At 46.9% G+C, this 23181-nt stretch overlaps 1 protein-coding gene across 2 annotated transcripts in view; it reads right to left on the reverse strand.

Moving 5' to 3' along the window:
- Positions 1–14484: 14484 nt before the first annotated feature.
- Positions 14485–23181, reverse strand: part of LOC140494230 (uncharacterized) — a 72354-nt gene continuing 63657 nt past the window's right edge. For both annotated transcript variants that reach the window (XM_072593456.1, XM_072593451.1), the window contains exons 9-12: positions 19879–19955; positions 16258–16311; positions 16128–16163; positions 14485–15604 (exon numbers count right to left, since the gene is read on the reverse strand). In XM_072593456.1, the coding sequence (XP_072449557.1) occupies positions 19894–19955 (62 nt within the window). In that variant the 3' untranslated portion in view covers positions 14485–15604; positions 16128–16163; positions 16258–16311; positions 19879–19893. The remainder of the gene's footprint in view (positions 15605–16127; positions 16164–16257; positions 16312–19878; positions 19956–23181) is intronic.

The following is a 23181-nucleotide window of genomic DNA, read 5'->3' on the forward strand; positions in this document are numbered from 1 at the left end:
AATCAAGGAGCCCTGGCTGACAGACATAAATAGGAGTGTCAAATATCCTGTTCATTCTGAAAGCTGGCTCTGAGAGAGGATCAGTGTGAAGGACTTTCCACAAAGGGTGACTTGGTGAGGGATTCCAGTCTCAGTGGAGTTATTTCAGTGGTGTTGAGAGATAAGTATGCTCCTGAAAAAAAATTGCTTGTAACAGTTATCTTTGAGTTGGGGTAAACATTTCTGACATCATCCTGTTATTTCTGAAGATTGACTCATTTTATCCTACTGTCAAAGACTAGGCCCCAGGATGTGGAAAAAATGTGTTATTGATTCTGGCCAAATTATATCGGGGTGGTTGAAAAGCAATCAATAGTTCTCCTGACAGCTTGTGGAGCCACAGTTTGTTTTGTTCTGAGGAGAGTAACTTTCACTGAGGCATCAGATACTAAAACCTTTCAAGAGTTTGTGGATTTAGTTAAGAGAAATTATAATCCCAAGTCTCCTCTAATTCTGAAATGCTCCTGGTTTGGCAATTCAAGAACCAAGGGAATCCATATCAGGATTTTTTACTGGGCTAAGACAACTGAAAGTGGCATGTGACTCTGGTTTAACCCTTAAGGAGGTGTTGAGAGACCATTTGGTGTTTGGGATTAATGATGTAACCATACAAAAGCACCTACTAGCTGAAGCCCAACTGGACTTCAAAGTGCACAACAACTGGCTTTATCATGGAAAATGTGGCAAGTTGGGCAAGCATGTTGCAAGGCGTCCTGATGGAAATGATCCCCCGCACCAGGCCGATTGAGCTTAGGGAACACTATTTGAGCCAAGGCCATTGCATAGCCTCACTCAGGGCATACCCTGAGCAGAGGGACTCGAGATCAGCCCACAGTAAAACCCCAGAACAAAGCCAGGCCTCAGCCAAACAATTAAAATTGTCTTCAGGATCTGGGCCAACAGGCCACGATAGTTGCTGCCGATATTCGACTCGAAACAGAAAAAGAGTCCCACTGTACCTAAACTGGGTAAGAGAGCTCATATTCCAGGAGAGTGCACACCTTGGGAAAATCCACCTACATCTGGTTTGGAACAGTTACGTTTATTGGCAACATCCAAATCAGAACCAATCAAAATTAACATCTGGTTAAATGATAACCCGTTTCTAATGGAGCCCGATACTGGTGTGGGTGTTTCAGTGATGACAGAACCAGTGTTTAACATTATTCACTCTGGACTCCAACCCAGCTTGTGCAAGACCTCAGCTAGACTAACAAGTTACACTGGGTAACCTTTACAGATTAAGGGCCTCTTATGAGAACCAGTTGGTTCATTTGCCACTGACTATAGTATGCTGCAAGCTTGATGGGGCTAAAATTGGTTGAGAAAGATTCACCGAGATTGGCTCAATATTCTCCAATTGGAAAATGGCTGCCTGAGTCCGAATGAAACACCTGACATTTTTCAGAAAGCTCTCGGGACTATCAGGGGAGACAAGGCCACTGTACATGTTGACCAGGAAGTAATTCCAGAAGGCTGCAAGGCCCAGCCTGTGCCATTTGCCTGAAATTGGAGGCAGAAATCAGACGGCTGGAAGGCAAAGGAAGCATCAGACCAGTGCAGTTTACAGAATAGGCAGCCCCGGTCATACCAATTGTGAACTCCTTTGGTCAGTTTGCCATTTGTAGGTATTTTAAACAAATGGTAAACAGCTTTTCACAGCTGGATAAATACCCAATCCCTCACAGTGAGATATATTCACAAAGCTGGAAGGGGGCGCTGTCCTTCATGAAGCTGAACATGACCCGTGTGTATTTGTAATTGCAGTTAGATGAGGATTCCCACAAATATTCTACAATTAATACCCATAAAGGTTAGTATCAATACACGATACTGCCATTTGGAGTAACATTAGCCTGGGTAGTTTCTCAATGGACAATGGAGAACATGTTACAAGTTCTCGCCACATGGTGGCATTTATCTCAATGACATGCAAACACCAGGGAAGATTAACAAGGAGCACTTAAAGAACTTAGACACAGTCCTTAGATGTTTCTCCCAGGTGACCATGTACCTTAGAAGGTAAAAATGTGAATTCCAGGAACCCCAAGGGACCGACTTGGGCTCCAGAGTCAACAAGACCAGGTCACACTCATTGGAAGATAAAGTGAGCGCAAGCAATTGCGCCCATTGTGTCATCTGACTTCTGACCTTCTTCAGGGGATGAAGTTTGGTTGAGGAACCACAGGAATGGCTCTGCATGGGTAAGCTACATGGTCAACACGAGGTCAGGTCCTGTGATGTATAAAGTTCTGGTCAGTCCAATGGTCCTGAACAAGGACATGGACCATATGAAAGCTGCAAACTCACAAACAGTGCAGAAACAACCCATGCCCGGCTCCTTGGCAGTGTTTCTAATTGTTCAGGAACCCGTGCATTCTGCCTGTCCATCCAGCATGGGGCGGCACGGTGGCTCAGTGGTTAGCACTACTGCCTCACAGCACCAGAGTCCCAGGTTCGATTCCAGCCTCGGGTGACTGTCTGTGTGGAGTTTGCACATTCTCCCCCTGTCTGCGTGGGTTTCGTCCTGGTGCTCCCGTTTCCTCCCACAGTCCAAAGATGTGCAAGTCAGATGAATTGGCCATGCTAAATTGTCCATAGTGTTAGGTGCATTAGTCAGAGGGAAATGGGTCTGGGTGGGTTACTCTTCGGAAGGTCGGTGTGGACTGGTTGGGCCGAAGGGCCTGTTTCCACACTGTAGGGAATCTTGCTTTGAAGATCCTTCGGAATCTGAATTGGACACAGCGGATGTCGCTGCCTCAGTGCCTTTGATGTCTGGAGAGGAGAAGGAATTTCTTCCAAGACAATCCAGGCACAAGAGGTGAGCGGCTGGGTGTTCCACACTGCCCATATCGGGGGCAGAGTTGGAGGGACCTGACCCAGTGCTCAAACATTCCAGGAGGATCTACGAAGAAAAGAACTGGCTTCTGTCCTCGGATTCAGGCGGGGAAGGATGGAGTGATTGTAACGAGGTCAGCCAGGTTCACCTTATAGAATATCAGTTCCCCGACTGGGGCTGTTAATCTGGGCCAATCAAGGAGACCTGGCTGACTGAAAAAACAGGAATGTCAGAGGTTCTGTTCACTCTGAGAGCTGGCTCTGAGGGAGCTGGATCAGTGTCATGGATTGTCCACATGTAAATAAAGGGGGACTTCATGATGGATACCAGCCTCTGGGGAGTTATTTCACTTGAATAATTTGTTACAAAAATGAATAAAGATGGAATGGTCTACAGAATGATGCCAGGCAGCCTTTGAAAAACGAAAAGTAATTTTAACAACTGAATCTGTATTAAGTGCATTGAAGTGTAATGGATCATTTCAATTCGCAGGAGATGTTAGTGATTTGGGGATTAGAGCAGCTCTCTTACAGGACGATGAGGCTGGAATGGAGAGGCCTATGGCCTATCTTTCAAAAACGTGGAACCAACATCAGAAATGCTGCTTGACTATAGAAAAGGAAGCATTGTGATCAGTTCTTCAACACGTTGAAGATTATGTTTGACATGGAAACACTGAGACTGTGTGTTTTTTCCTAATCATAATCTGCTTACTTTTGAACAAAAAAATTAAAACTAAGACTCCAAGGTTGTGCAGGTGGAGCTTAGATCTGCAGCTGTCTAAAAGTTGTACATATTGTTGGGAAAGCAAAACTAATTGCTGATGCTTTATCCAGAATGTTCAGAGTGGTCTGGCAGGATAAAAACTAAATATCCAAGGCTGGATTAAATATGTCCCAGGTTTATGTGTGAGGCAAAAGAGGAAATAGTCAGGATGTTTGCAAAACATTTCACTTCTTCTCTGGCTACTGGAGAGGTATAGTTAGACTGGAGGGAAGCCAATGTGGTACTGCAATTCAAAAAGGGAGCAAGGGATAAACCAAGTAACTACAGTCCAGTCAGTCTCACCTCAGGAGGGGGGAATCAATTGGAAACAATTTTCAGGGACACAATTAATCTACAGTTGGAGAGGAAGGTATGTATTAAAAACAGAAAACACGGTTTTGTTAAGGAGAGGGAGGCAGAAGACAAGAAAGTGTCGGCTGGTTCACCTGACCTCAGTCATTTGTGAGATTTTAGTTTTTATATTATCAAGAATAAGATTGCAAAGCACTTGGAAATACATGATGAAATTCACCTGGGTCAACATGACTTTGTTAAGGTGAGGTCATATCTGGCAAATCTGTTAGAATTCTTCGAGATGGTAACAAGTAAGTTAGACTAAGGACAGCCAGTGGATATGGTCTATTTGGGAGGTTGCAGAAGGACTTGGAGAGGATACAAGAGTGGGCAAAGAAGTGACAGATGGATGATAATGGGGAAATGTGAAGGGTTTTGTACTTTGTTTGGAAGAAAAGAGTTGTAGATTTTGGAGTCCTGGTTCAGGATTCACTTAAGGGCAGCATGCAGGTTCACTTGGCAGTTAGGAAGGCAAATGCAACATCAGCATTCACCTTGATAGAGCTGAATATAAGAGTCTGAGATGGTAAGAGGATATAGATGAGCTGGTCTGATAGATTGAGCAGTTACAAATGGAATTCAATGTGGATATATATGAGATGATGCACTTGGGCAGGACAAACAAGGCAAGGGACGACATGGTGAACAACAGCACCTTGAAAAGAACAGAGGATGAAAGGGACATTGGTCCATATGTACTGGTCACTTAAGTTAGCAGCACAGGGGGAGAAAGTGGTTCAAAAGGCAGATGGAAGGTTTGCCTTTATTATTGTCACTTCTCAGTCAGTTCTGTCCCAGTATCCCTCTGAAACCTGGGTGTGCCTGCAGTGTTCTGTATCTCCCCTCACTCTTTGGAAAGTCACATGAATTTCTGTGGGTTCTGTCCCACACGGAGCTCTGATGGGAATGTTTTGGCAGCTTCAGGTAAGCGATGTTATCCTGCCTTCATTTTTTTAAAAAGGAAGTTATTCCTCCCTGATGAAGAAACCAAGGGGAAGGAAAAGGCTCATTGTGGTGAACAGCAACAGCTTTGGGAAATAAATACCAGGCAGTAGACGGGTCATCAAGGAAGAAGCAAATCCATGATTAACAAAATAGATTAGAAAGGTCAGTGTTAGAAAATACTTAATGTTTCCCTGTACCGAGACTGACAGGAGGACTGCAGAAAGACACACATAGAGACACCTCATCATCAATACTGCAGCATTTCACCCTTCTCACTCGCTTCCTCTTGTCCTTTCACAAAAATCTACAAAAGGTACTTGACTTCCTGTGCACTGCCAAGGGAATATTGATCAATCTTACATGAAAGGAACCAGAAAGGGAAGTCTGTGTACAGTCAGTAGCAGAGAGAGTGAAAAGACTGTTTTGAAAGTGAGGCACCAATCATAGCCACTCCAGAATAGGAAATATTGCACCAGTTTCCAATAAATTTCTCAAAATCCTCATTCCCAACATCAAATGCTGTGAGAACTGGGTAAGCACTGGGTTAAATACACAGTAAAGCTCCTCTGCACATTACTGCCAGCACGGTGGCTCAGTGGTTAGCACTGCTGCTTCACAGCACCAGGGACCTGATTCAATTCCACTCTTTGGCAACTGTACAAACCCTACAGAGACATTCTCCCTGTGTCAGCGTGGGTTTTCTCTGGGTGCTTTCATTTTCTCCCACAGTCCAAAGGTGTGCAGGTGAGGTGTATTCACCATGGGAAATGCAGGGATAAGGGAGGGGGTTGGATACAGGTGTGATGTCTTTCAGAAGGTGAGTGTCGACTTGATAGGCCGAATGCCATGCTTCCACACTATAGGGATACTATGGTTCCATGAGACATTGTCCCTGTCAAACACTCCCAGGACAGGAGCACCCCTGGATCAGACAAAGGATAATATGGATCCCTCTTTATTGCTGAAGAGAGAGGGACTGGAGACACAGACGCTGGCTGCTGTCCTGGACCTTCTGAACTGAACACACCTCGTGGAGCTAAGGACTGACCCAGGACCAGAGATCTCTGGTGAGGTCATCACCATTCCCAGGTGTAAAAAGATACACAGAGAGTCTGGGTTGTACTGACACTGCTGACATACACACACAGAGGAACCTCAATTATCCGGCATTCAATTATCCGAATTTCAGACTATCCGAACAAGGTCGCAAAGACCTGATGCTTGGCTAAACTATGTCATCCACCATGAACAGAATCAATTAACAGAATGAAACACTCCCTGCCTGTGTCATTAGGATATTTATTTCTGATCCATTTAGAACCAAATATAGAACTGAACAGAATGAGGGAGATTTGCAATATTTGTTGTGGCTGCTGAAGCCAGGGTGTGGTTTGCATGTTATTTCTACAGGCCCCACAATTGCCTTCTCAATGCTCCAAAGCTTGGGGGCTGTCTCTTGTGTTTCTTTGGCTCGGTCCAAGCTGCACCAAGTTTGTTGGAGTATTTTTACCTGCCTCTGTCATTCCAGGAGGAAAACAGCCTGGGATAGAGCAGAAAGGGTCAAGACGGAGAGTGTGCTGCTGATTATTCGGTTCCTCATCCCTTATATGGAGAGCATCCTGACTCTGACTGCCCCGAGCAGGGCCAGGACAGATCGGAGGCTGCACTCGGCTGAGTGTACCAGGGGCCCCTGAGAAAGGCTGTCTCCCTGACTCAACTGGGGATGGCTGACAACTGCAAGAAGCTTCCTGTGTCTGTGCTAAATGCTGAATGTGATTAGTGAGCATGAGATGGGCTGGAGGGCACCATCTTGGCTCACAATGGCATTTTGAATTTAATTTTAAATTTGCTCTGAATTTTGTAACAATCTCCAAGTTATGGTTTGGTTCTTTATTTTTATTAGTTGTTTCAGGACCACAACTCCAAAGAAATGTTTCAGTATCAACTTGCTGACCTCCAGTCCCCACATCTGTAGTGATTGGAACCAGGTTGATCTCACTGCCCACCAGGTCCTTGATTGGGATTGTTAACCCAGGCCAATCAGGAGAACCCTGGCTGACCTCGGAGATCAGAAGCTCTGAGCTGGTTGGCCACAGCCTGTGTACTGTGTACAGGGAACTGAAGGGTGACTCAGTAACGGGATCCCGGTCTGTCGGCAGTCATTTCCACATCATTAATTACTGACCTGCTCCTTGTGGCATCCCCCACATCCAATTCTATCCCAGTTTTACCAAGGGCTATTCCTGAACTAATTCACCACTCACTGGAAAACCACTGAAAGTCTGATATCCCTTGTGCCCACAACATCTTGTGGTCAGATGGGTCAGCCAAAATAATGAACTTATGATGGACAATAACAAACTTACCATGGAGTTCCAAAAGATGGACAATGATTAAAGCATGCTGGGAAATCGAACCCAGCCTTGACTAAAGTGACTGTGCTAATCCACATGCTGCAGGATCCAGACAGGCTACAGCTGCTCACAGACGGTTTATAAACAAACCTGACAGCTACAGACCCTGCAATACACACCTGAAGTTGGACTTGAATGGGACAATGGAATGTCCACCCTCGGGACAATTGGGAGCAGGGGGTCATTCAATAGACATGGAGGTGCCTAGTACCCTTATTTGGAGGAGACTACATGCACCCAGCACCGACCATAATGGACACGTAAGGACCACCCTGGCATCAATGTGCCAACACCTGGTTGGGTCTGATTGATCAGGGCAATCAAACCTGGTCAATCCATTGGCAGCTCGTCAAGACCCTCCCAAAAGGGCGGGATGGCTCTGAAGGATTAGAATCATCGCAAAACCCCACTCAGAGCGGTAACCCGAGAATAACCACTGAAAGAGAAGACACCTCCAAGGCCATCGGAAGAAGAAGAAGACATCACCGTGTGGAGCTCCGTTCCAGTGGGATGGGATACGGTCACACCAGGTTAAGCTAAAACATAAGATAGTTTGTTGTGGATTTTTTGTTAGTTTATGGTATACTTTATTGTTCTAATATTGATTGAGTTCAACAACCAAATATTTTTGTCTCGTAGGGTTAACTTCCAGTTCTTTTGCTGAATATAAGATTTTAAACACACTGTGTGGCAGGTATAACAAATTGGCACCCCAGATGGGACCTCGATATGCCGTGCCTTTGTTGCTCTGAAATCGAATCCTGTCCAACCTGACCCTCCGTGCGATTTTGCCATAGCCAGTTGTTAAGACGACAGCTGTCCCACACCAAGGTCAGGAGTCCCAAGTGAATCAATCCGAATAGAAAGGTCAAAACTGAACTGTTCTTGAAAAGGTAAAGACAACAGGTTTTTACTTCTAGTCCAGCAAACAACTGTTTCTGTATGTGTTTGGGGTCGGTCAGGTAAAACACCGAAAAGTCGGGAGAGACCCAGTGGTATTAGGACCAAGAAAGTTACAACAGTGGTACCCTCAGTCCATTCCACCCCCGATACTCTTTCTGTTTAATTGAAATGGCAAAGAAAGGGACCAGAGCAGAGGATTGTCCCGTATGGGAAACAAAACTGAGACAGTACGTCAATGACAAAATGCAGCCGATTTGGGCAGAATGATGTAATGTTAAGATGGAACCAGGATTCCTCGGGCAGAAGTATTGGGATGGTCTTAGAAAAGCTCAAGGGAATCAGGTTTCCAGACTTAGTAGATCACAGTGATCATGTGCTGCTTAGGGCAGTTATTCGGGACAGAGCAGGAGTTAAAAATTGTCTGTAAGGAGCTAGAGGACGCTGCACGTGGAGCAATTTCAGCCCCAGTGTGAGCGAGGATATAGGATACTCAGCACGCAGTGTTGGAGAAAGAAGTAAACCAATGGAAGAGCAAATGTCTGGATTTACAAGCTGCAGTTAAAGTTTGAGACCAGGCAGACACAAGAACGTAAGAACTAGGAGCAGGAGTAGGCTATCTGGCCCCTCGGGCCTGCTCCACCTTTCAATAAGATCATGGCTGATCTATTCATGGCCTCAGCTCCACTTACCCACCCTCTCACTGTGACCCTTAATTCCTTTATTGTTCCAAAAAAATCTCTTCACTTTCAAAGTATTGATGAAGTCATGTCAACCACTTCACTGAGCAGGGGGTTCCCACAGATTCACAGCCCTCTGGGTGAAGATGTTCCTTCTCAATTCGGTCCTAAATCTGCTCCCCCTAATCTTGAGGCTCTGCTCTCTTGTCCTAGTTTCACCCACCAGTGGAAACATCCTCTCTATTTCTATCAGATCTATTTCCTTCATAATTTTTTATATGTTTCTATAAAATCCCTCCTTGTTCGTCTGAATTCTAATGAATATAATCCCAGTCTACTCAGTCTCTCCTCATAAGCCAACCCCCTCAACTCCAGAATCAACTCAGTGAACCTCCTCTGTACCCCCTCTAGTGCCAGTGCATCCTTCCTCAAGTAAGGAGACCAAAACTGCACGCAGTACTCCAAGTATGGCCTCACCAGCACCTTGTACAGCTGTAACATTACCTCCTTGCTTTTAATCTCAATCCCTTTAGTAATGAAGGACAAAATTCCATTTGCCTTGCTAATTACCTGTTTTACCTGCAGACTAACCTTCTGTGATTCATGTACAAGGACTCCCAGGTCCATCTGCATAGCAGCATGCTGCAACTTCTCATCATTCAAATAATACTCCTTTTTCCCGTAACTCTTCCCAAAACAGGATGACTTCACATTTATTAACATTGTATTCCACCTGCCAGACCTTTGCCCATTCACTTAAGTATCTCTGCAAAGTTTCACAGTCCTCTGCACACTTTGCTCTGCCACACATCTTTGTGTCATCTGAAAACTTGGACACACGACACGTGGCCCCCAACTCCAAGTGAAGAAGCAGGCAGCTGCAGATCATATCAAGTGTCTGCAGGAAATTGACTAATTAAAATCACAGCTTTCCATTCGAAATGGGATAATGTGCCCGTACGGAGAGGTTAGAGAAGAAAAAGAATAAAGGATAGACTGGGATGAGCTCAGGGAAGACGGTCAACAGTGTACCAGGAGCACAGAGGTTTGGGGTCCATCCCCACCTTCCCACAGGAGTCTCCTCCTTCAATGCCCCTGGGAACACTCCCGGTCACACTGAACCCGATAACAATTGAAAGGCAGTTCGGGGACCCGAAGGATCTGCCCCCAATCACATACATCACCCCATTTACCGCTGCACAGTCTGCAGCGATCAGGGCAGCATGGTGGCTCAGTGGATAGCACTGCTGCCTCATAGCACCAGGGACCTGGGTTCGATTCTAGCCTCAGGCAACTGTCTGTGTGGAGTTGGCACATTCTCCCCGTGTCTGCCTGGGTTTGCTCCGGCTTCCTCCTGCAATCCAAAGATGTGCAGGTTAGCTGAATTAGCCATGCTACATTGCCCATAGTGGTCAGGGATGTGTAGGTTGGGTAAATATTGGGAAGGGGGGAATGGGTTTGACTGGGTTACTCTTTGGAGTGTCAGTGTGGACTTGTTCAGCTGAAGGGTCTGTTTCCACATTGTACAAAGAACAAAGAAAATTTACAGCCCAGGAACAGGCCCTTCAGCCCTCCAAGCCTGTAGAGATCCTACTCTATGGGTGGCACGGTGGCTCAGTGTTTAGCACTGCTGTCTCTCAGCACCAGGATCCCAGGTTCGATTCCAGTCTTGGGTGACTGTCTGTGTGCAGTTTGCACATTCTCCCTGTGTCTGCGTGGGTTCCCTCCGGGTGCTCTGATTTCCTCCCACAGTCCAAAGATGTGCAGGCCAGGTGAATTGACTTTGCTCAATTGTCTATAGTGTTAGGTGCATTAGTCAGAGGGAAATGGGTTGGGTTGGGTTACTCTTCGCAGGGTCGGTGTGGACTGGTTGGCCCAAAGAGCTTGTTTCCACACTGTAGGGAATCGAATCTAATTCTAAAGATAGCAAAAAATATTCCTGAATTTGAACCATCCACTGATCCTTATACATTCTATAAGAAGGTCAGGCAGCAGAACATTTTACAGGGTCTGGACGAGAGGCAGGAGGTGAAACTTATTGTAATGTGTTTGAGCCAGTCAGCACAGCCCATGATCCCAGCCCCAGCAAATGTAGGAGACAGAGCCCTTGTCAACATGAAAAAGCCAATCCTGACAGTGATCGGTTATAATAGAGGGGACCCCGTCGACAGATTGGATAAGGGTAGGCAAAAGAAAGGGACACACCCAACTGTCTTTGCCGGTTGCTTTGGTTACACACCACAGGGGTTTCTGGAGAGTTAGACAGGGGTCAGTTATCCGAGGCTGACTCAGCCAAGTGGGTGAGGACTTTAGTTTCCCAGGGCACTGAGGAGAGCAGGAAGGTGTGTGTGTGAACTTCAATGCTGCAGAGGCGAGACACAGTGAGGCATGGGTTCTGAGGAGAATGTCCTGGGTGTGGGAGATTAACCAACCCCGTACCCTCAATGCCAACCTTTGAGGCATCCGCACGACGGTGTCAGGCTTCTGCCTCCCTGATATAGGTCTGTGACACGAAGTGGGATGGTGCAGATTGGCCACTAGTCAACAGCGAGGAAGGAGGTCGCCCTGTCAAATTCCTTTGGGATACCGGAGATTCCGACACAACCCTGAACACCTCGAGATTTAAAAATATACCCTGGCGGACCACAGGGACTATTGCTTTAAATGGGTTGACGAGTCATGTACAGGAGAGGTACGTTACTGAATCGATAGAATTTAAACTGGGTGATATTACATGCCAGTGTCCTGCTATTTTAATCAACCCGGGGGGCGGTGGGGGTGGGCGGGGGGGGGAACCACATACTTGGCATTGATTATCTGATGAGGTGTAATTTTAGATTTGACCCAGTGAATGCCTGTATAGGGAAGTTACCTCCAGCCATTAACATCCCATCCATCATCTCAACAAGTCCTTATGCTAATTGAGTCAGTACAACAGGAAAGTTCTGGTTTAATCCTCTGACAACGACCAAGGATCTGGCTGTGGGAGAGATAGCTACAAAACGCAAAGGCATATTGGCCCAGCACAAACATGACTGTGAGCATATCCCTGGACAGGTGATAATTGAGGGGCCCAACCCTGAAACCACAAAAACTGGTTTCCCCAGACAGGCAGAGGGGGAGGTGGCCAAGGTGATTGACAGTCTGTTACAGCAAAGAATACTGGGACCTGTAGCCTCCACTAATAATGTTCCCATTTGGCCAATCAGCAAACCAGATGGGTTTAACCATTGATTACAGACAGCTTCATAAAGTCACCCCCCCCCCCCCCTTCACTGCACCAACAGTCACCACAATAATGAAGAAAGTCCCACAAGTGACGTACTTCACAGGACTTGATATCAGTCATGGTTTCTGGTCCATATCCTTAAATTGGTCCTGCCAGGACAAATTCACTTTGATCTTCCAGGAACAGTCGTACACCTGGACATTTCTATCCCAAGGATTTCATAGCTTGCACTCGATTTTTCACAGATGGTTAGCCAAGGGACGAGAGATGTTTTCCCGGCCTGACTGCCTCATACAATATGTCGAGTTTAGATCAGAGTGGTGCTGGAAAACCACAGCAGGTCAGGCAGCAGCTGAGCAGCAGGAAAATTGACATTTCGGGCAAAAGCCCTTCATCGGCTCTATTCCTGATGAAGGGCTTTTGCCCGAATCGTCGATTTTCCTACTCCTCGGATGCTGCCTGACCTGCTGCGCTTTTCCAGCACCACTCTGATCTAAACTCTAGTTTCCAGCATCTGCAGGCCTCACTTTTGCCTCATACAATATGTAGACGACCGATTTGTGTAAACAGAGACAAAGAAGGAGCACATTCAGCTCCGAGGTGAATTACTCGATCTATTACACAGGCTAGGATGCAAAATTAATCTGAAAAAGACACAAATTCTACAGTCTAGGGTCACATCCTTGAGAATGATAATCACCCACAGGAAAAGGGAAATAGACCAAAAGTGATTAGAGACCGTAGAACGACTCCCACTCCCCCGAGATGGTCATGGACTTTGATCCTTCCTTGGGTTAGTGGGATAGTGCAGGAACCACATTGATGGGTTCACCATCAAAGCAGCCCCAGTCTCAGATTTACTGATAAAGAACGCTGCCTGGAATTGGACTCCTCAACACACAGAGGAGTAACTGAGTTAAAACACGCCCTCACAACAACACCCGCCTGACTAGTTCCCAACCCTGATTTACCAGACGTCCTCGAAGCTGCAGCCACAGACCAGACGATAGCTGCTGTTCCACCGCAAGAGTGACACGGTAGGCAAGGGCCAGGAGCTTATGCCTCCAGGGTCCTACAGCCCGTGGAGCAAGGGCTTTCCATGTGGGAATGGCACCACCACACAGTCTTTTGGGCAGGCCAATACTTTGACTACATCATTGGTTTAAACCCACTGCCCATACTGACTGAACATACACCAATCTAGCTCCTGCTAGACAGTCCAATCAAAGATGGCTCAGTGAGACAGATTCGAGCCACACGATGGACTCCACTGCTTCAGAGTTGGGACATTACGGTCAAACGTACCAAGGTGCCCAGCTTCCTAGCTGATGGCCTGAATTATGGAGGAGACCCACATGACTGTCAAATCACAGCCACAAAACACCCCACCGGCCCTTTTATGACCCAAACAGCAGGGAAAACGATTAGGGATGAGACAAGGGAATAACCAAGCAGACACAGCCATCGGAATTTATGTAGGTGGAGCCTCCACGGGACAGGATGGCATGTGGATCACCGGCTGTGGGATATACAAGACCAACACTCAGGGACAGCTATTGGTTCAATTAGCCTGAAAATTACCCAGACAGCTCAGTGCCCAGGCTGTGGAACTAGCAGCTGTGGCTTATGTAGTTCGCCCACTCCAACCTGTTCCTCCACCCACAGATATATTTTCCAACAACATGTGGTGGGTTACGCTTCGGCGGGGCGGTGTGGACTTGTTGGGCCGTAAGTAATCTCATCTAATCTAATCTAATCTAAAACTGTGTTGGCACACACGTCCAGTGGAAGGGCCCTGGACAAACCTCCAAGTTGACTCTATAGGTGCCCTGCCTCCATGTGAAAACAGATACACCTCCATCCATGACATCATCGACACTTTTACAAAATGGATCAATACATTTCCCATTGGGACAAACTCAGTGAGAACAACAGCCCACTTCCTCACACAACAGGGGTTCACGAGATGGGGTTTACCCTGCAGTATCGAGTCAGATCAGGGAACCCCATTTCACCAGCCGAGTAATGCAAAATGTGATGACCATGTTTGGTATCAAACAGGAATTCCACATCACTTACCACCCCCAATCCAGTGGTAAACCTTCTTTGCACCCTCTCCAAACCCTCTGTATCTTTACTATAGTAGGGCGAACAGAACTGGACACAATATTCCAAGTGTGGTCTATTACATATGGATGGATACTGTTATGCCTCACTGAGGTAGCATGTTGGAAATCAAGTTGCATTATTCCTTGTGTTGTCACAAAAGTTAGTTTCTCCTGAGTTTTAGACTAAAGATGACAGAAAGCACACACTAGGTTTCTGGACTTCACAAGGATTACTATTTATCACACATAAATAGACCTAATTCCACAGAAAAATGATGGACCATTGAGCTATAATGCCATTAGTTAAAACTCTAAGATGCTCATGAACCAAGTCCCCTTAAAAGCAAGCACATATTGTACACACACACTCATACACACACAGACACACACACATAGACACACACAGAGACACACACACACACACACAGACACACACACTCACACTCACACACACACACAGACACACACAGTCGTGCACGTGCACACACAGACGCATACACAGAAACTAAACATCAATCTTTGAGTGGAAGGAACACACAGAAAACAGTTTCATCAATCCCTGTTCGCGGGATTCGCTGAGATGATTCTTGTGCTGATCAGAATGCTGCTTCTCCAGATGCTGTCACTGGTTTACCAGAGATAGAGTGTGTGGTTTATAAAAGGTCTGGCTTACTCATTAAAGGTCAGAACTTTCTGCAGCTGCTGAAGGAAAAGACAATCAGCTGGTTATCCTCAGATTTCAAGTCGCTTTTCCTGCCAGGAACAGAGCTGATGATGAACAGGTCCTCAGATGGTGGAGGTCGGATGGCTTCTCCCTGTCATGTTCATATCCACAACCTGTTCAATTACCTGGGAACCAATCACATCGTCATTGGCAGCAAGATGGTCTTTGTCATTGATACTGGTCTTTAGTACAAAGACCAATCAGATACTTGTTTCTGGCTGAATCACCATTGGTACATGGGCATGTCTCCAGCTCGTCTGCACCTTCTTCTGCTGCTGTCTGACCCAGCAGCTGTGTAAACAATACTTACAATGAGTGTCAGGTTACTTGCTTTCAAAGAGTGCAGTATCCCTTAAACAATCCTTGGTTTTCAACAATTCTGATGCGTTTCAGTCCACAATTAAAAATACACTAAGATAAAAAGGCACAAATGTTTAAAAAAAGTTTAAAAAACACTTTTGAAGAATAATAATGCCAAGTTTCTGAGCTGGTAAGTTCCATGATGTTCCTTGAATTTGATCTGAGAAACAATGCAACCTCAGTTACACAGGTTCAGTTCTTATTCGCTCCTAATGAGTCTTCACCACAGCTGCATAGGTTACATCCGCTAGAAAGAGACAGAAATCAGAGCTGATGATCATTATCAATTCAGTTTGAAGGTAAATACAGGAAAGGGGCATATTTACCCAAATATCAGTCCCATCACTATCAGAGTAGTTACAGGAAAGGGAAATATTTACTCCATCAGTTGTTCATTTTCCCCCTCATTCACTTTATGACGCTCACAAATACATTGGGAGAGACAAACGTTTTGAGAGACAGTCAAGTATCATCCAATGGGATAATGGAGAGACTGTTTGCTTTCTGATTGGTGGAGTAAAGGAACACCCTAATAAAGATGAACAGACCGTTGGGCCAATGACAACAGCATCATGGTGAGGGAATGGGACTTTAAGGTCATGTGATCAAATCTCCATAATGGCGCCATCCAACGTTGGGGTCTCAAATAACAAGGAAATGGATCACCCAGGCCCAACTAGCACTGTCCCACACATTGGAGAATGGGCTTCAGGGATTGGGAAATGAGAAAAGATTAGGATTCGGATTCTGAAAGGACAAAACTGACTCACTCTCTTCTGAATCAGCAACCCGGAGAGTCTTGCCACCTTGAAATGAAAGAGAACAGTCTGTTAGTGAGGAGGATGTATTTTAAATGTTTAGAAATACCACTATGTGGGAAAAAAGTATGTAGCTGGTTACCTTTTCTGTTGCTGTCAAACACGATGCTGGCATAGGTACAGGAATCAGGCTGAGCTGTAATACAAACAGTATTCACTCTGAAACTGCCTTACTGCATCAGCTTTCTGACTCTAGAATCAAAGAATCATACAGAATCCTGGATTCATTTCACAGCTTTACCATTGGAAAATGTTCAATGAACTGCATGAGAATCAGACATCAAACCATATTCGGAGTTATTTGGACAGGTGGTGTTCCAACACGCATGTCTTAAGGAGCGACTTAAGAGGGGGAAAGAGAGTTGGAGAGGTTTGGACAGGGATTCTCACAGTCTTGGAGATTGAAAATTAGACCCCAGTGATGTTACTATTACAGTCCGGTGAATCCACCCCAACACATCTCTCTCTAATGAGTGTAGATCAGAGTGGTGCTGGAAAAGCACAGCAAGTCAGGCAGCATCCGAGGAGCAGGAAAATCGACATTTCGGGCAAAAGCCCTTCATCACTCTAATCTAGACTCTGATCTCCAGAACCTGCAGTCCTCACGTTTGCCGAGCTTTTCCTCTCTAATGAGAGAACAGCCCGATGCCCTCTGGGACTATGGTGAGTTTACATTTACACGAAGGGATATGGAGGGGCCAGATTTGGAAATATTGTGAGTATATGAGGATGACAGACCCAATGCCGTGGAAGAATTTGAACCTGAGAAGGATAATTTTTAATTTTATTTCTTTTTCAATTCAGGAGCCGTTCTGGGCACCACACCTTGGGAAGGATATTCTGACCTGAGAAAGAGTGTGGTGCAGAATGATGACATCAGGTCTCACAGAGTTAAATTACAAGGTGTGGGATCACAAGTTATGTTTGTATCCTGTTGCACTGGAAGGTTTGGGGATGATTTGATTGAAGTTCTCAACAAAAGAAGAGCATAAACGATCTTTCCACATTCTCCAAGTCGGGAAGTCTCAGATGCCTTCCCATGGAGGTTCCTGATTCCATGATTCCCAACCCTATCCCAGGGTTTCCAATTTTCCCACAGTCCCATAGTTCAGGTCATAAAACCCTGCACCCAGCACTCTGAGCCAATCCCCTCCATTGCAGAGGGAAACACATCCTGCTCCTCCACAATGTACACCCAGTCGGTCCATGATTTTAAAGAATCACGGTTCACAGTGTCTCCGAGATATTGTGGATCACAGTTTACATGAAGGAACATATTGGGAGTTAAATTCAAAGTGTGCCCCTTGCTAAGGCATACCTTTTATGCTCTCCCTTCCAGAACCCACTTACCATCCCCTCACTATGCTAAGATGTGGCACTTTGATGCCCATTGCCAGGTACTTCAAGTGAATAATACTTTCCTGGAGATATTGTCCAAACACATTGATTAGAGATATTATTACACACCTCTGGATCAAGTGGGACTTCATGGAGGCCTCCTGGCTTTGATGGAGGGACATTACCACTGTACCACAAGACCCCTAATGGTCTTAATCGCACAGTAAAAGGCCCTTTGGCCCATTGAGTCCATGCTGGTCAAAACTAACCATCTACCCATTCCAATTCTATTATCCAGCAGTTGCCCCAATGCCTTATACATCGACATTGCAAGTGCACACCTAAACAGGTCTGAAACATTATGAGGGTTTCATGTCTGTGTCACCCTTACAAGCAATGACTTCCATATTCCCGCCATCCTCCGAGTGAAAAGGTTTCCCTCACATCTCCAATAGACCTTGAACATTCATCAAAGATCCTCAGACATCACCTTCCCAACCCACGACCATCTCCAGCTAAACATTCAGTGGCAGCAGATAAAGGGGAACACCATCACCTGCAAATTCCCCTCCAAGGCACTCACCATCCTGGCTTGGAAATATATCATCACTCCTTCACTCTTGTTCGGTCAAAATCCTGGAATACACTCCCTCAAGGCATTATGGGTCTACATCCAGCACGTGGACTGTAGCGGTTTAAGAAGTCACCCCATCGCCATCTTCTCAAGAGATCAACAAGGAATGGGCAATGAATGCTGGCCAGCCAGTGATACGAATGTTTCATGAATGAATAAAAACAATCGTCCTGCCCCTTACCTTAAATTAATGTCCCATGGTCACTGAACACTCCATCATGGGGAAACCATTTTCATTTCAACCGTATTTATGTCCCTCATAATTTTACGCAACACAATCATGTCTCCTCTCAATCTCCTCCTCCCTGGAGAAAGCAATCTATCCAAATTCTCTTCAGAATTGAAACTCTCCAGCCCAGGTAACATCCTGGCAAATCTGCTCTGTCCCATAATGTGGATTCCTGAACTTCACACAATTCTTTAGCTGTGACCTAACCAATTTTTCACCCAGTTCCAGCATAACCTCACTGCTCTGAATTAAACTCTATGCTTCAACTAATAAAGGGAAGTTTCCCATAGGGTTTTTTATCCATGTTATCCACCTGTCCCGATACATTAAGGGACTGGTGTACATGCACACCAAGGTCGCTCTGATCCTTGGTGTTTCCCAGGGTCCTATTGCTCATTATATCTTCCCTTGCCTTTTCCGTCCTGCCCAAGTGTATCACCTCACACTTATCCATGTTGGATACTGTTTGCTACTGATCAGTCTATCTGACCAGTCCGTAAAGATCCTCTTGTTGTCTAAGGCTATCCTCCTCAATATTTACCACCCCAACTATTTGTTTATCATCTGGGACCATATTAATCAACCCTTCTTCATTCAAGTCTAAATCATTTATGACTAACCGCAAATAGCAAGTGCCCCAACAGCGACCCCTGTGGGATTCCCCAGGACACAAAACTGCCCCTCAACCATCACCCTCTGTTTCCTGCCAGTCAGCAAATTGTTCATCAAATTTACCCCAAATTTCCTTGGATCCCATGGGCTCTCACCTTTGCTATCGTTCTCCCATGTGGAACCTGGTCAAAAGTTTTGCCGAAGTCCAAGAAGACACAAGAACATAAGAAATAGGAGCAGGAGAGGGTTATCTGACCCCTCGAGGAGAATGTGAGGACTGTGAATGCTGGAGATTAGAGTCAAACAGTGTGGAGCTGGAAAAGCACAGCTGGTCAGGCAGCATCTGAGATGCAGGAGAGTCGTCATTTCGGGAAGAAGCCTTCCATCAGGAAGAAAGATCCTTCCTGATGAAGGGCTTATACTCGAAACGTCAATTCTCCTGCACCGCAGATGCTACCGATCTGGTCCTTCAAGCCTGCTCCATCATTCAATAAGATTTCTTTTAAAATCTATCTCCCTTTGTATTAAAAAGATGCATCAAATTCATTCCCCATGTCTATACATCTGGAAACCTCTTCAAAAAAAATTCAGGGAAGTTGTAAAGATATCACTTCCTGAACAAATCCATGTTCATGATTGATCCCTGTTCCTCCAAATGCAGATCCATTCCGTCCCTCAGAATTACCTCGAACAGTTTCCACCCCACTGAGTATAGACTGAGAGAAAGTGAGGACTGCACATGCTGGAGAGTCAGAGTCAAACAGTATGGCACTGGAAAAGCACAGCAGCTCAGGCAACATCTGAGGAGCAGGAGGGTCGATGTTTTGGGCACGAGCCGTTCATCAGCCTGATCTGCCACACGTTTTGACACCGAGTTGAGACTGACTCACCTGAAGTTTCCTGGTTTATCCCTTGTTCCCTTCTTGAGGTCCCACACTGGCTGTCCTCCTGTCCTCCAGCACCTCTCCTGCAGCCGGAGAGGAATGGAAAATTATTTCCAAAGCCCCTGCAATTATCTTCCCTGCCTCACTCAACAACCTGAGATACATTTCATCCTGCCCTGGAGATTTATCTACTTTTTGCTGCCCATACCACTCAGCAGTTCCTCTCTATGTTAATTTCTTTAATCTTGTCACAGACCATCTCCCCGATTTCTGCACCAAAATCATCCCTCTCACGCCTGAACACCAACATAAAATTGTCAATTACAGCCTGACGTACATCCTCTGGGTTCAAGTTTCAATTACAACCATGGTCTTTGTTGTAGGTAGAGATGAGTTCAGTGGGGCAGGAGTATGCTGAGACAATGGGTCGGCCAGGGTGGTCAGGCTTGTGGATCTTGGGAAGGAGGTAGAACCGGGCAGTGCGGGGTTCCCGGACTATGAGGTTGGAAGCTGTGGGTGGGAGATCTCCTGAGGTGATGAGGTTCTGTATGGTCTGGGAGATGATGGTTTGGTGATGGGGGGTGGGGTCATGGTCGAGGGAGCAGTAGGAAGAGGTGTCCTCGAGTTGGCGTTTGGCTTCAGCGGTGTAGAGGTCAGTGCGCCAGACTACCACTGCGCCCCCTTTATCCGCTGGCTTGATGGTGAGGTTGGGATTGGAGCAGAGGGATTGGAGGGCTGTGCGTTGTGAGGGTGAGAGGTTGGAGTGGGGGAGGGGGTAGACAGGTTGAGGCGGTTAATGTCCCGGCGGCAGTTGGAAATGAAGAGGTCGAGGGCAGGTAATAGGCCAGCGCGGGGTGTCCAGGTGGATGCAGTGTGTTGGAGGTGGGCGAAGGGGTCCTCGGAAGGTGGGCGGGAGTCCTGATTGTGAAAGTAAGCTCAGAGGCGGAGGCGGCGGACGAATTGTTCGATGTCACGGCGTGTATTAAATTCATTGATGCGTGGACGGAGGGGGATGAAGGTGAGTCCTTTGCTGAGGACTGATCGTTCGTCCTCAGTGAGGGGGAGGTCTGGGGGGATGGTGAAAACTCGGCAGGGCTGGGAGCTGGGATCTGGTGTGGGTGTAGAGCTGGGAGTGGGGTCGGAGCCAGTATCTGGAGTGGGTGTGATGGTGGGGGGAATGGGGTTGGAGGCATGAGCTGGGGTGATGTTGCCCTCGGGGTTCTGGGGTGTGGGGATAGTGACAGTGGGGTCTGTGGGGGGCGTGTCAGCAGAATGCAGGGGAGTGGCGCTGGTGGGGGCGGAAGTGGTGGTGACCACGGCAGTAGGGGTGGGGGGAGTCACTGAGCATGTGGCATCAGCGATGATGTGAGGGCCGGAAGTGGCTGTGGGAGTGGCCATGCTGGGGGCGGAAGTGACATCATCACGCAGCATGGGGGTGGTAGCTGCGTCAGCCGCATGGCTCATGGCGTTTCCGAGGCCAGGGGAATCTTCTGGAATGTTTGTGGAGCGCTGGTTATGGAGGTGGGTAGATAAAAGTTTGTTGTACTTACAGTTTTTGATGTTTGAGATGGAATTGAAATACTGTTTGTTGAGAGTATGAATTCTCCTGAGGATGTAGTACAGTGTGGGTCCTTTGCTATTCTGAGAGAGTGTGGCCCTCAGCTGAGGCAGGGCTGACTGTAGAGAGGTTAGGTGACAGCGCATTGCTGCAAGCGTGGAGCGGAGGATCTTGAAGGAGAACTGTTGCTGGTGTTTTTGAATCTGTAGTCTGTACTGTCTGTCCTGTTCGGGTGTGAACTCTGCTGGTTTAAAGGTGGTCTGGAGTCCGTGTGGGATGAGTTGGTTACGGAGGCATGCACTGAGGAAGCAAATGTGGCTGTGGTACCGAGTTTGTTTCACAACATGGTTGAAGAGCTTCAGAGCAGAGGAAATGACCTGGGAGTTGCAGTGGGAGAGGGACTCCCTGAGATTCTTGTAGAGAGAGGAGGAAAACTTCTTCAAGGCAGGCATCCTTGCAAGAGGATTCGCAGTAGGGTTAAAATCAACAAGGTAAAAACAATGACTGCAGATGCTGAAAACCAAATACTGGATTAGTGGTGCTGGAAGAGCACAGCAGTTCAGGCAGCATCCAACGAGCAGCAAAATCGATGTTTCAGACAAAAGCCCTTCATCAGTTTCAAGGCAGGCATCCTTGCAAGAGGATTCGCAGTTTTCAAGGCAGGCAAACCCACTGACTCCCATAGCTACCTGGATTACACCTCTTCCCACCCTATCTCTTGCAAAAATGCCATCCCGTATTTCCAATTTCGCCGCCGCTGTATCTGCTCCCAGGAGGACCAGTTCCACCATAGAACACACCAGATGGCCTCCTTCTTTAGAGACCGCAATTTCCCTTCTCACGTGGTTAAAGAGGCCCTCCAACGCATCTCGTCCACATCCCGCACCTCCGCCCTCAGACCCCACCCCTCCAACCGTAACAAGGACAGAACGCCCCTGGTGCTCACCTTCCACCCTACAAACCTTCGCATCAACAAAATCATCCACTGACATTTCCGCCACCTCCAAAAAGACCCCACCACCAGGGATATATTTCCCTCCCCACCCCTTTCCGCCTTCCGCAAAGACCGTTCCCTCCGTGACTACCTGGTCAGGTCCACACCCCCCTACGACCCACCCTCCCATTCTGGCACTTTCCCCTGCCACCGCAGGAACTGTAAAACCTGTGCCCACACCTCCTCCCTCACCTCTATCCAAGGCCCTAAAGGAGCCTTCCACATCCATCAAAGTTTCACCTGCACATCCACCAATATCATTTATTGTATCCGTTGCTCCCGATGTGGTCTCCTCTACATTGGGGAGACTGGGCGCCTCCTAGCAGAGCGCTTTAGGTCACATCTCCGAGACACCCGCACCAATCAACCAAACCGCCCCGTGGCCCAACATTTCAACTCCCCCTCCCACTCTGCCAAGGACATGGAGGTCCTGGGCCTCCTTCACCGCCGCTCCCTCACCACCAGACGCCTGGAGGAAGAACGCCTCATCTTCCGCCTCGGAACACTTCAACCCCAGGGCATCAATGTGGACTTCAACAGCTTCCTCATTTCCCCTTCCCCCACCTCATCCTAGTTTCAAACTCCCAGCTCAGTTACTGTCTCCTTGACTTGTCCGACCTGCCTATCTTCTTTTCCACCTATCCACTCCACTCTCTCCTCCTTGACCTATCACCTTCATCTCCTCCCCCACTCACCCATTGTACTCTATGCTACTCTCTCCCCATCCCCACCCTCCTCTAGCTTATCTCTCCATGCT

The sequence above is a fragment of the Chiloscyllium punctatum genome, chromosome 2, assembly GCF_047496795.1.
Source record: "Chiloscyllium punctatum isolate Juve2018m chromosome 2, sChiPun1.3, whole genome shotgun sequence".
NCBI classification, from domain to species: domain Eukaryota; kingdom Metazoa; phylum Chordata; class Chondrichthyes; order Orectolobiformes; family Hemiscylliidae; genus Chiloscyllium; species Chiloscyllium punctatum.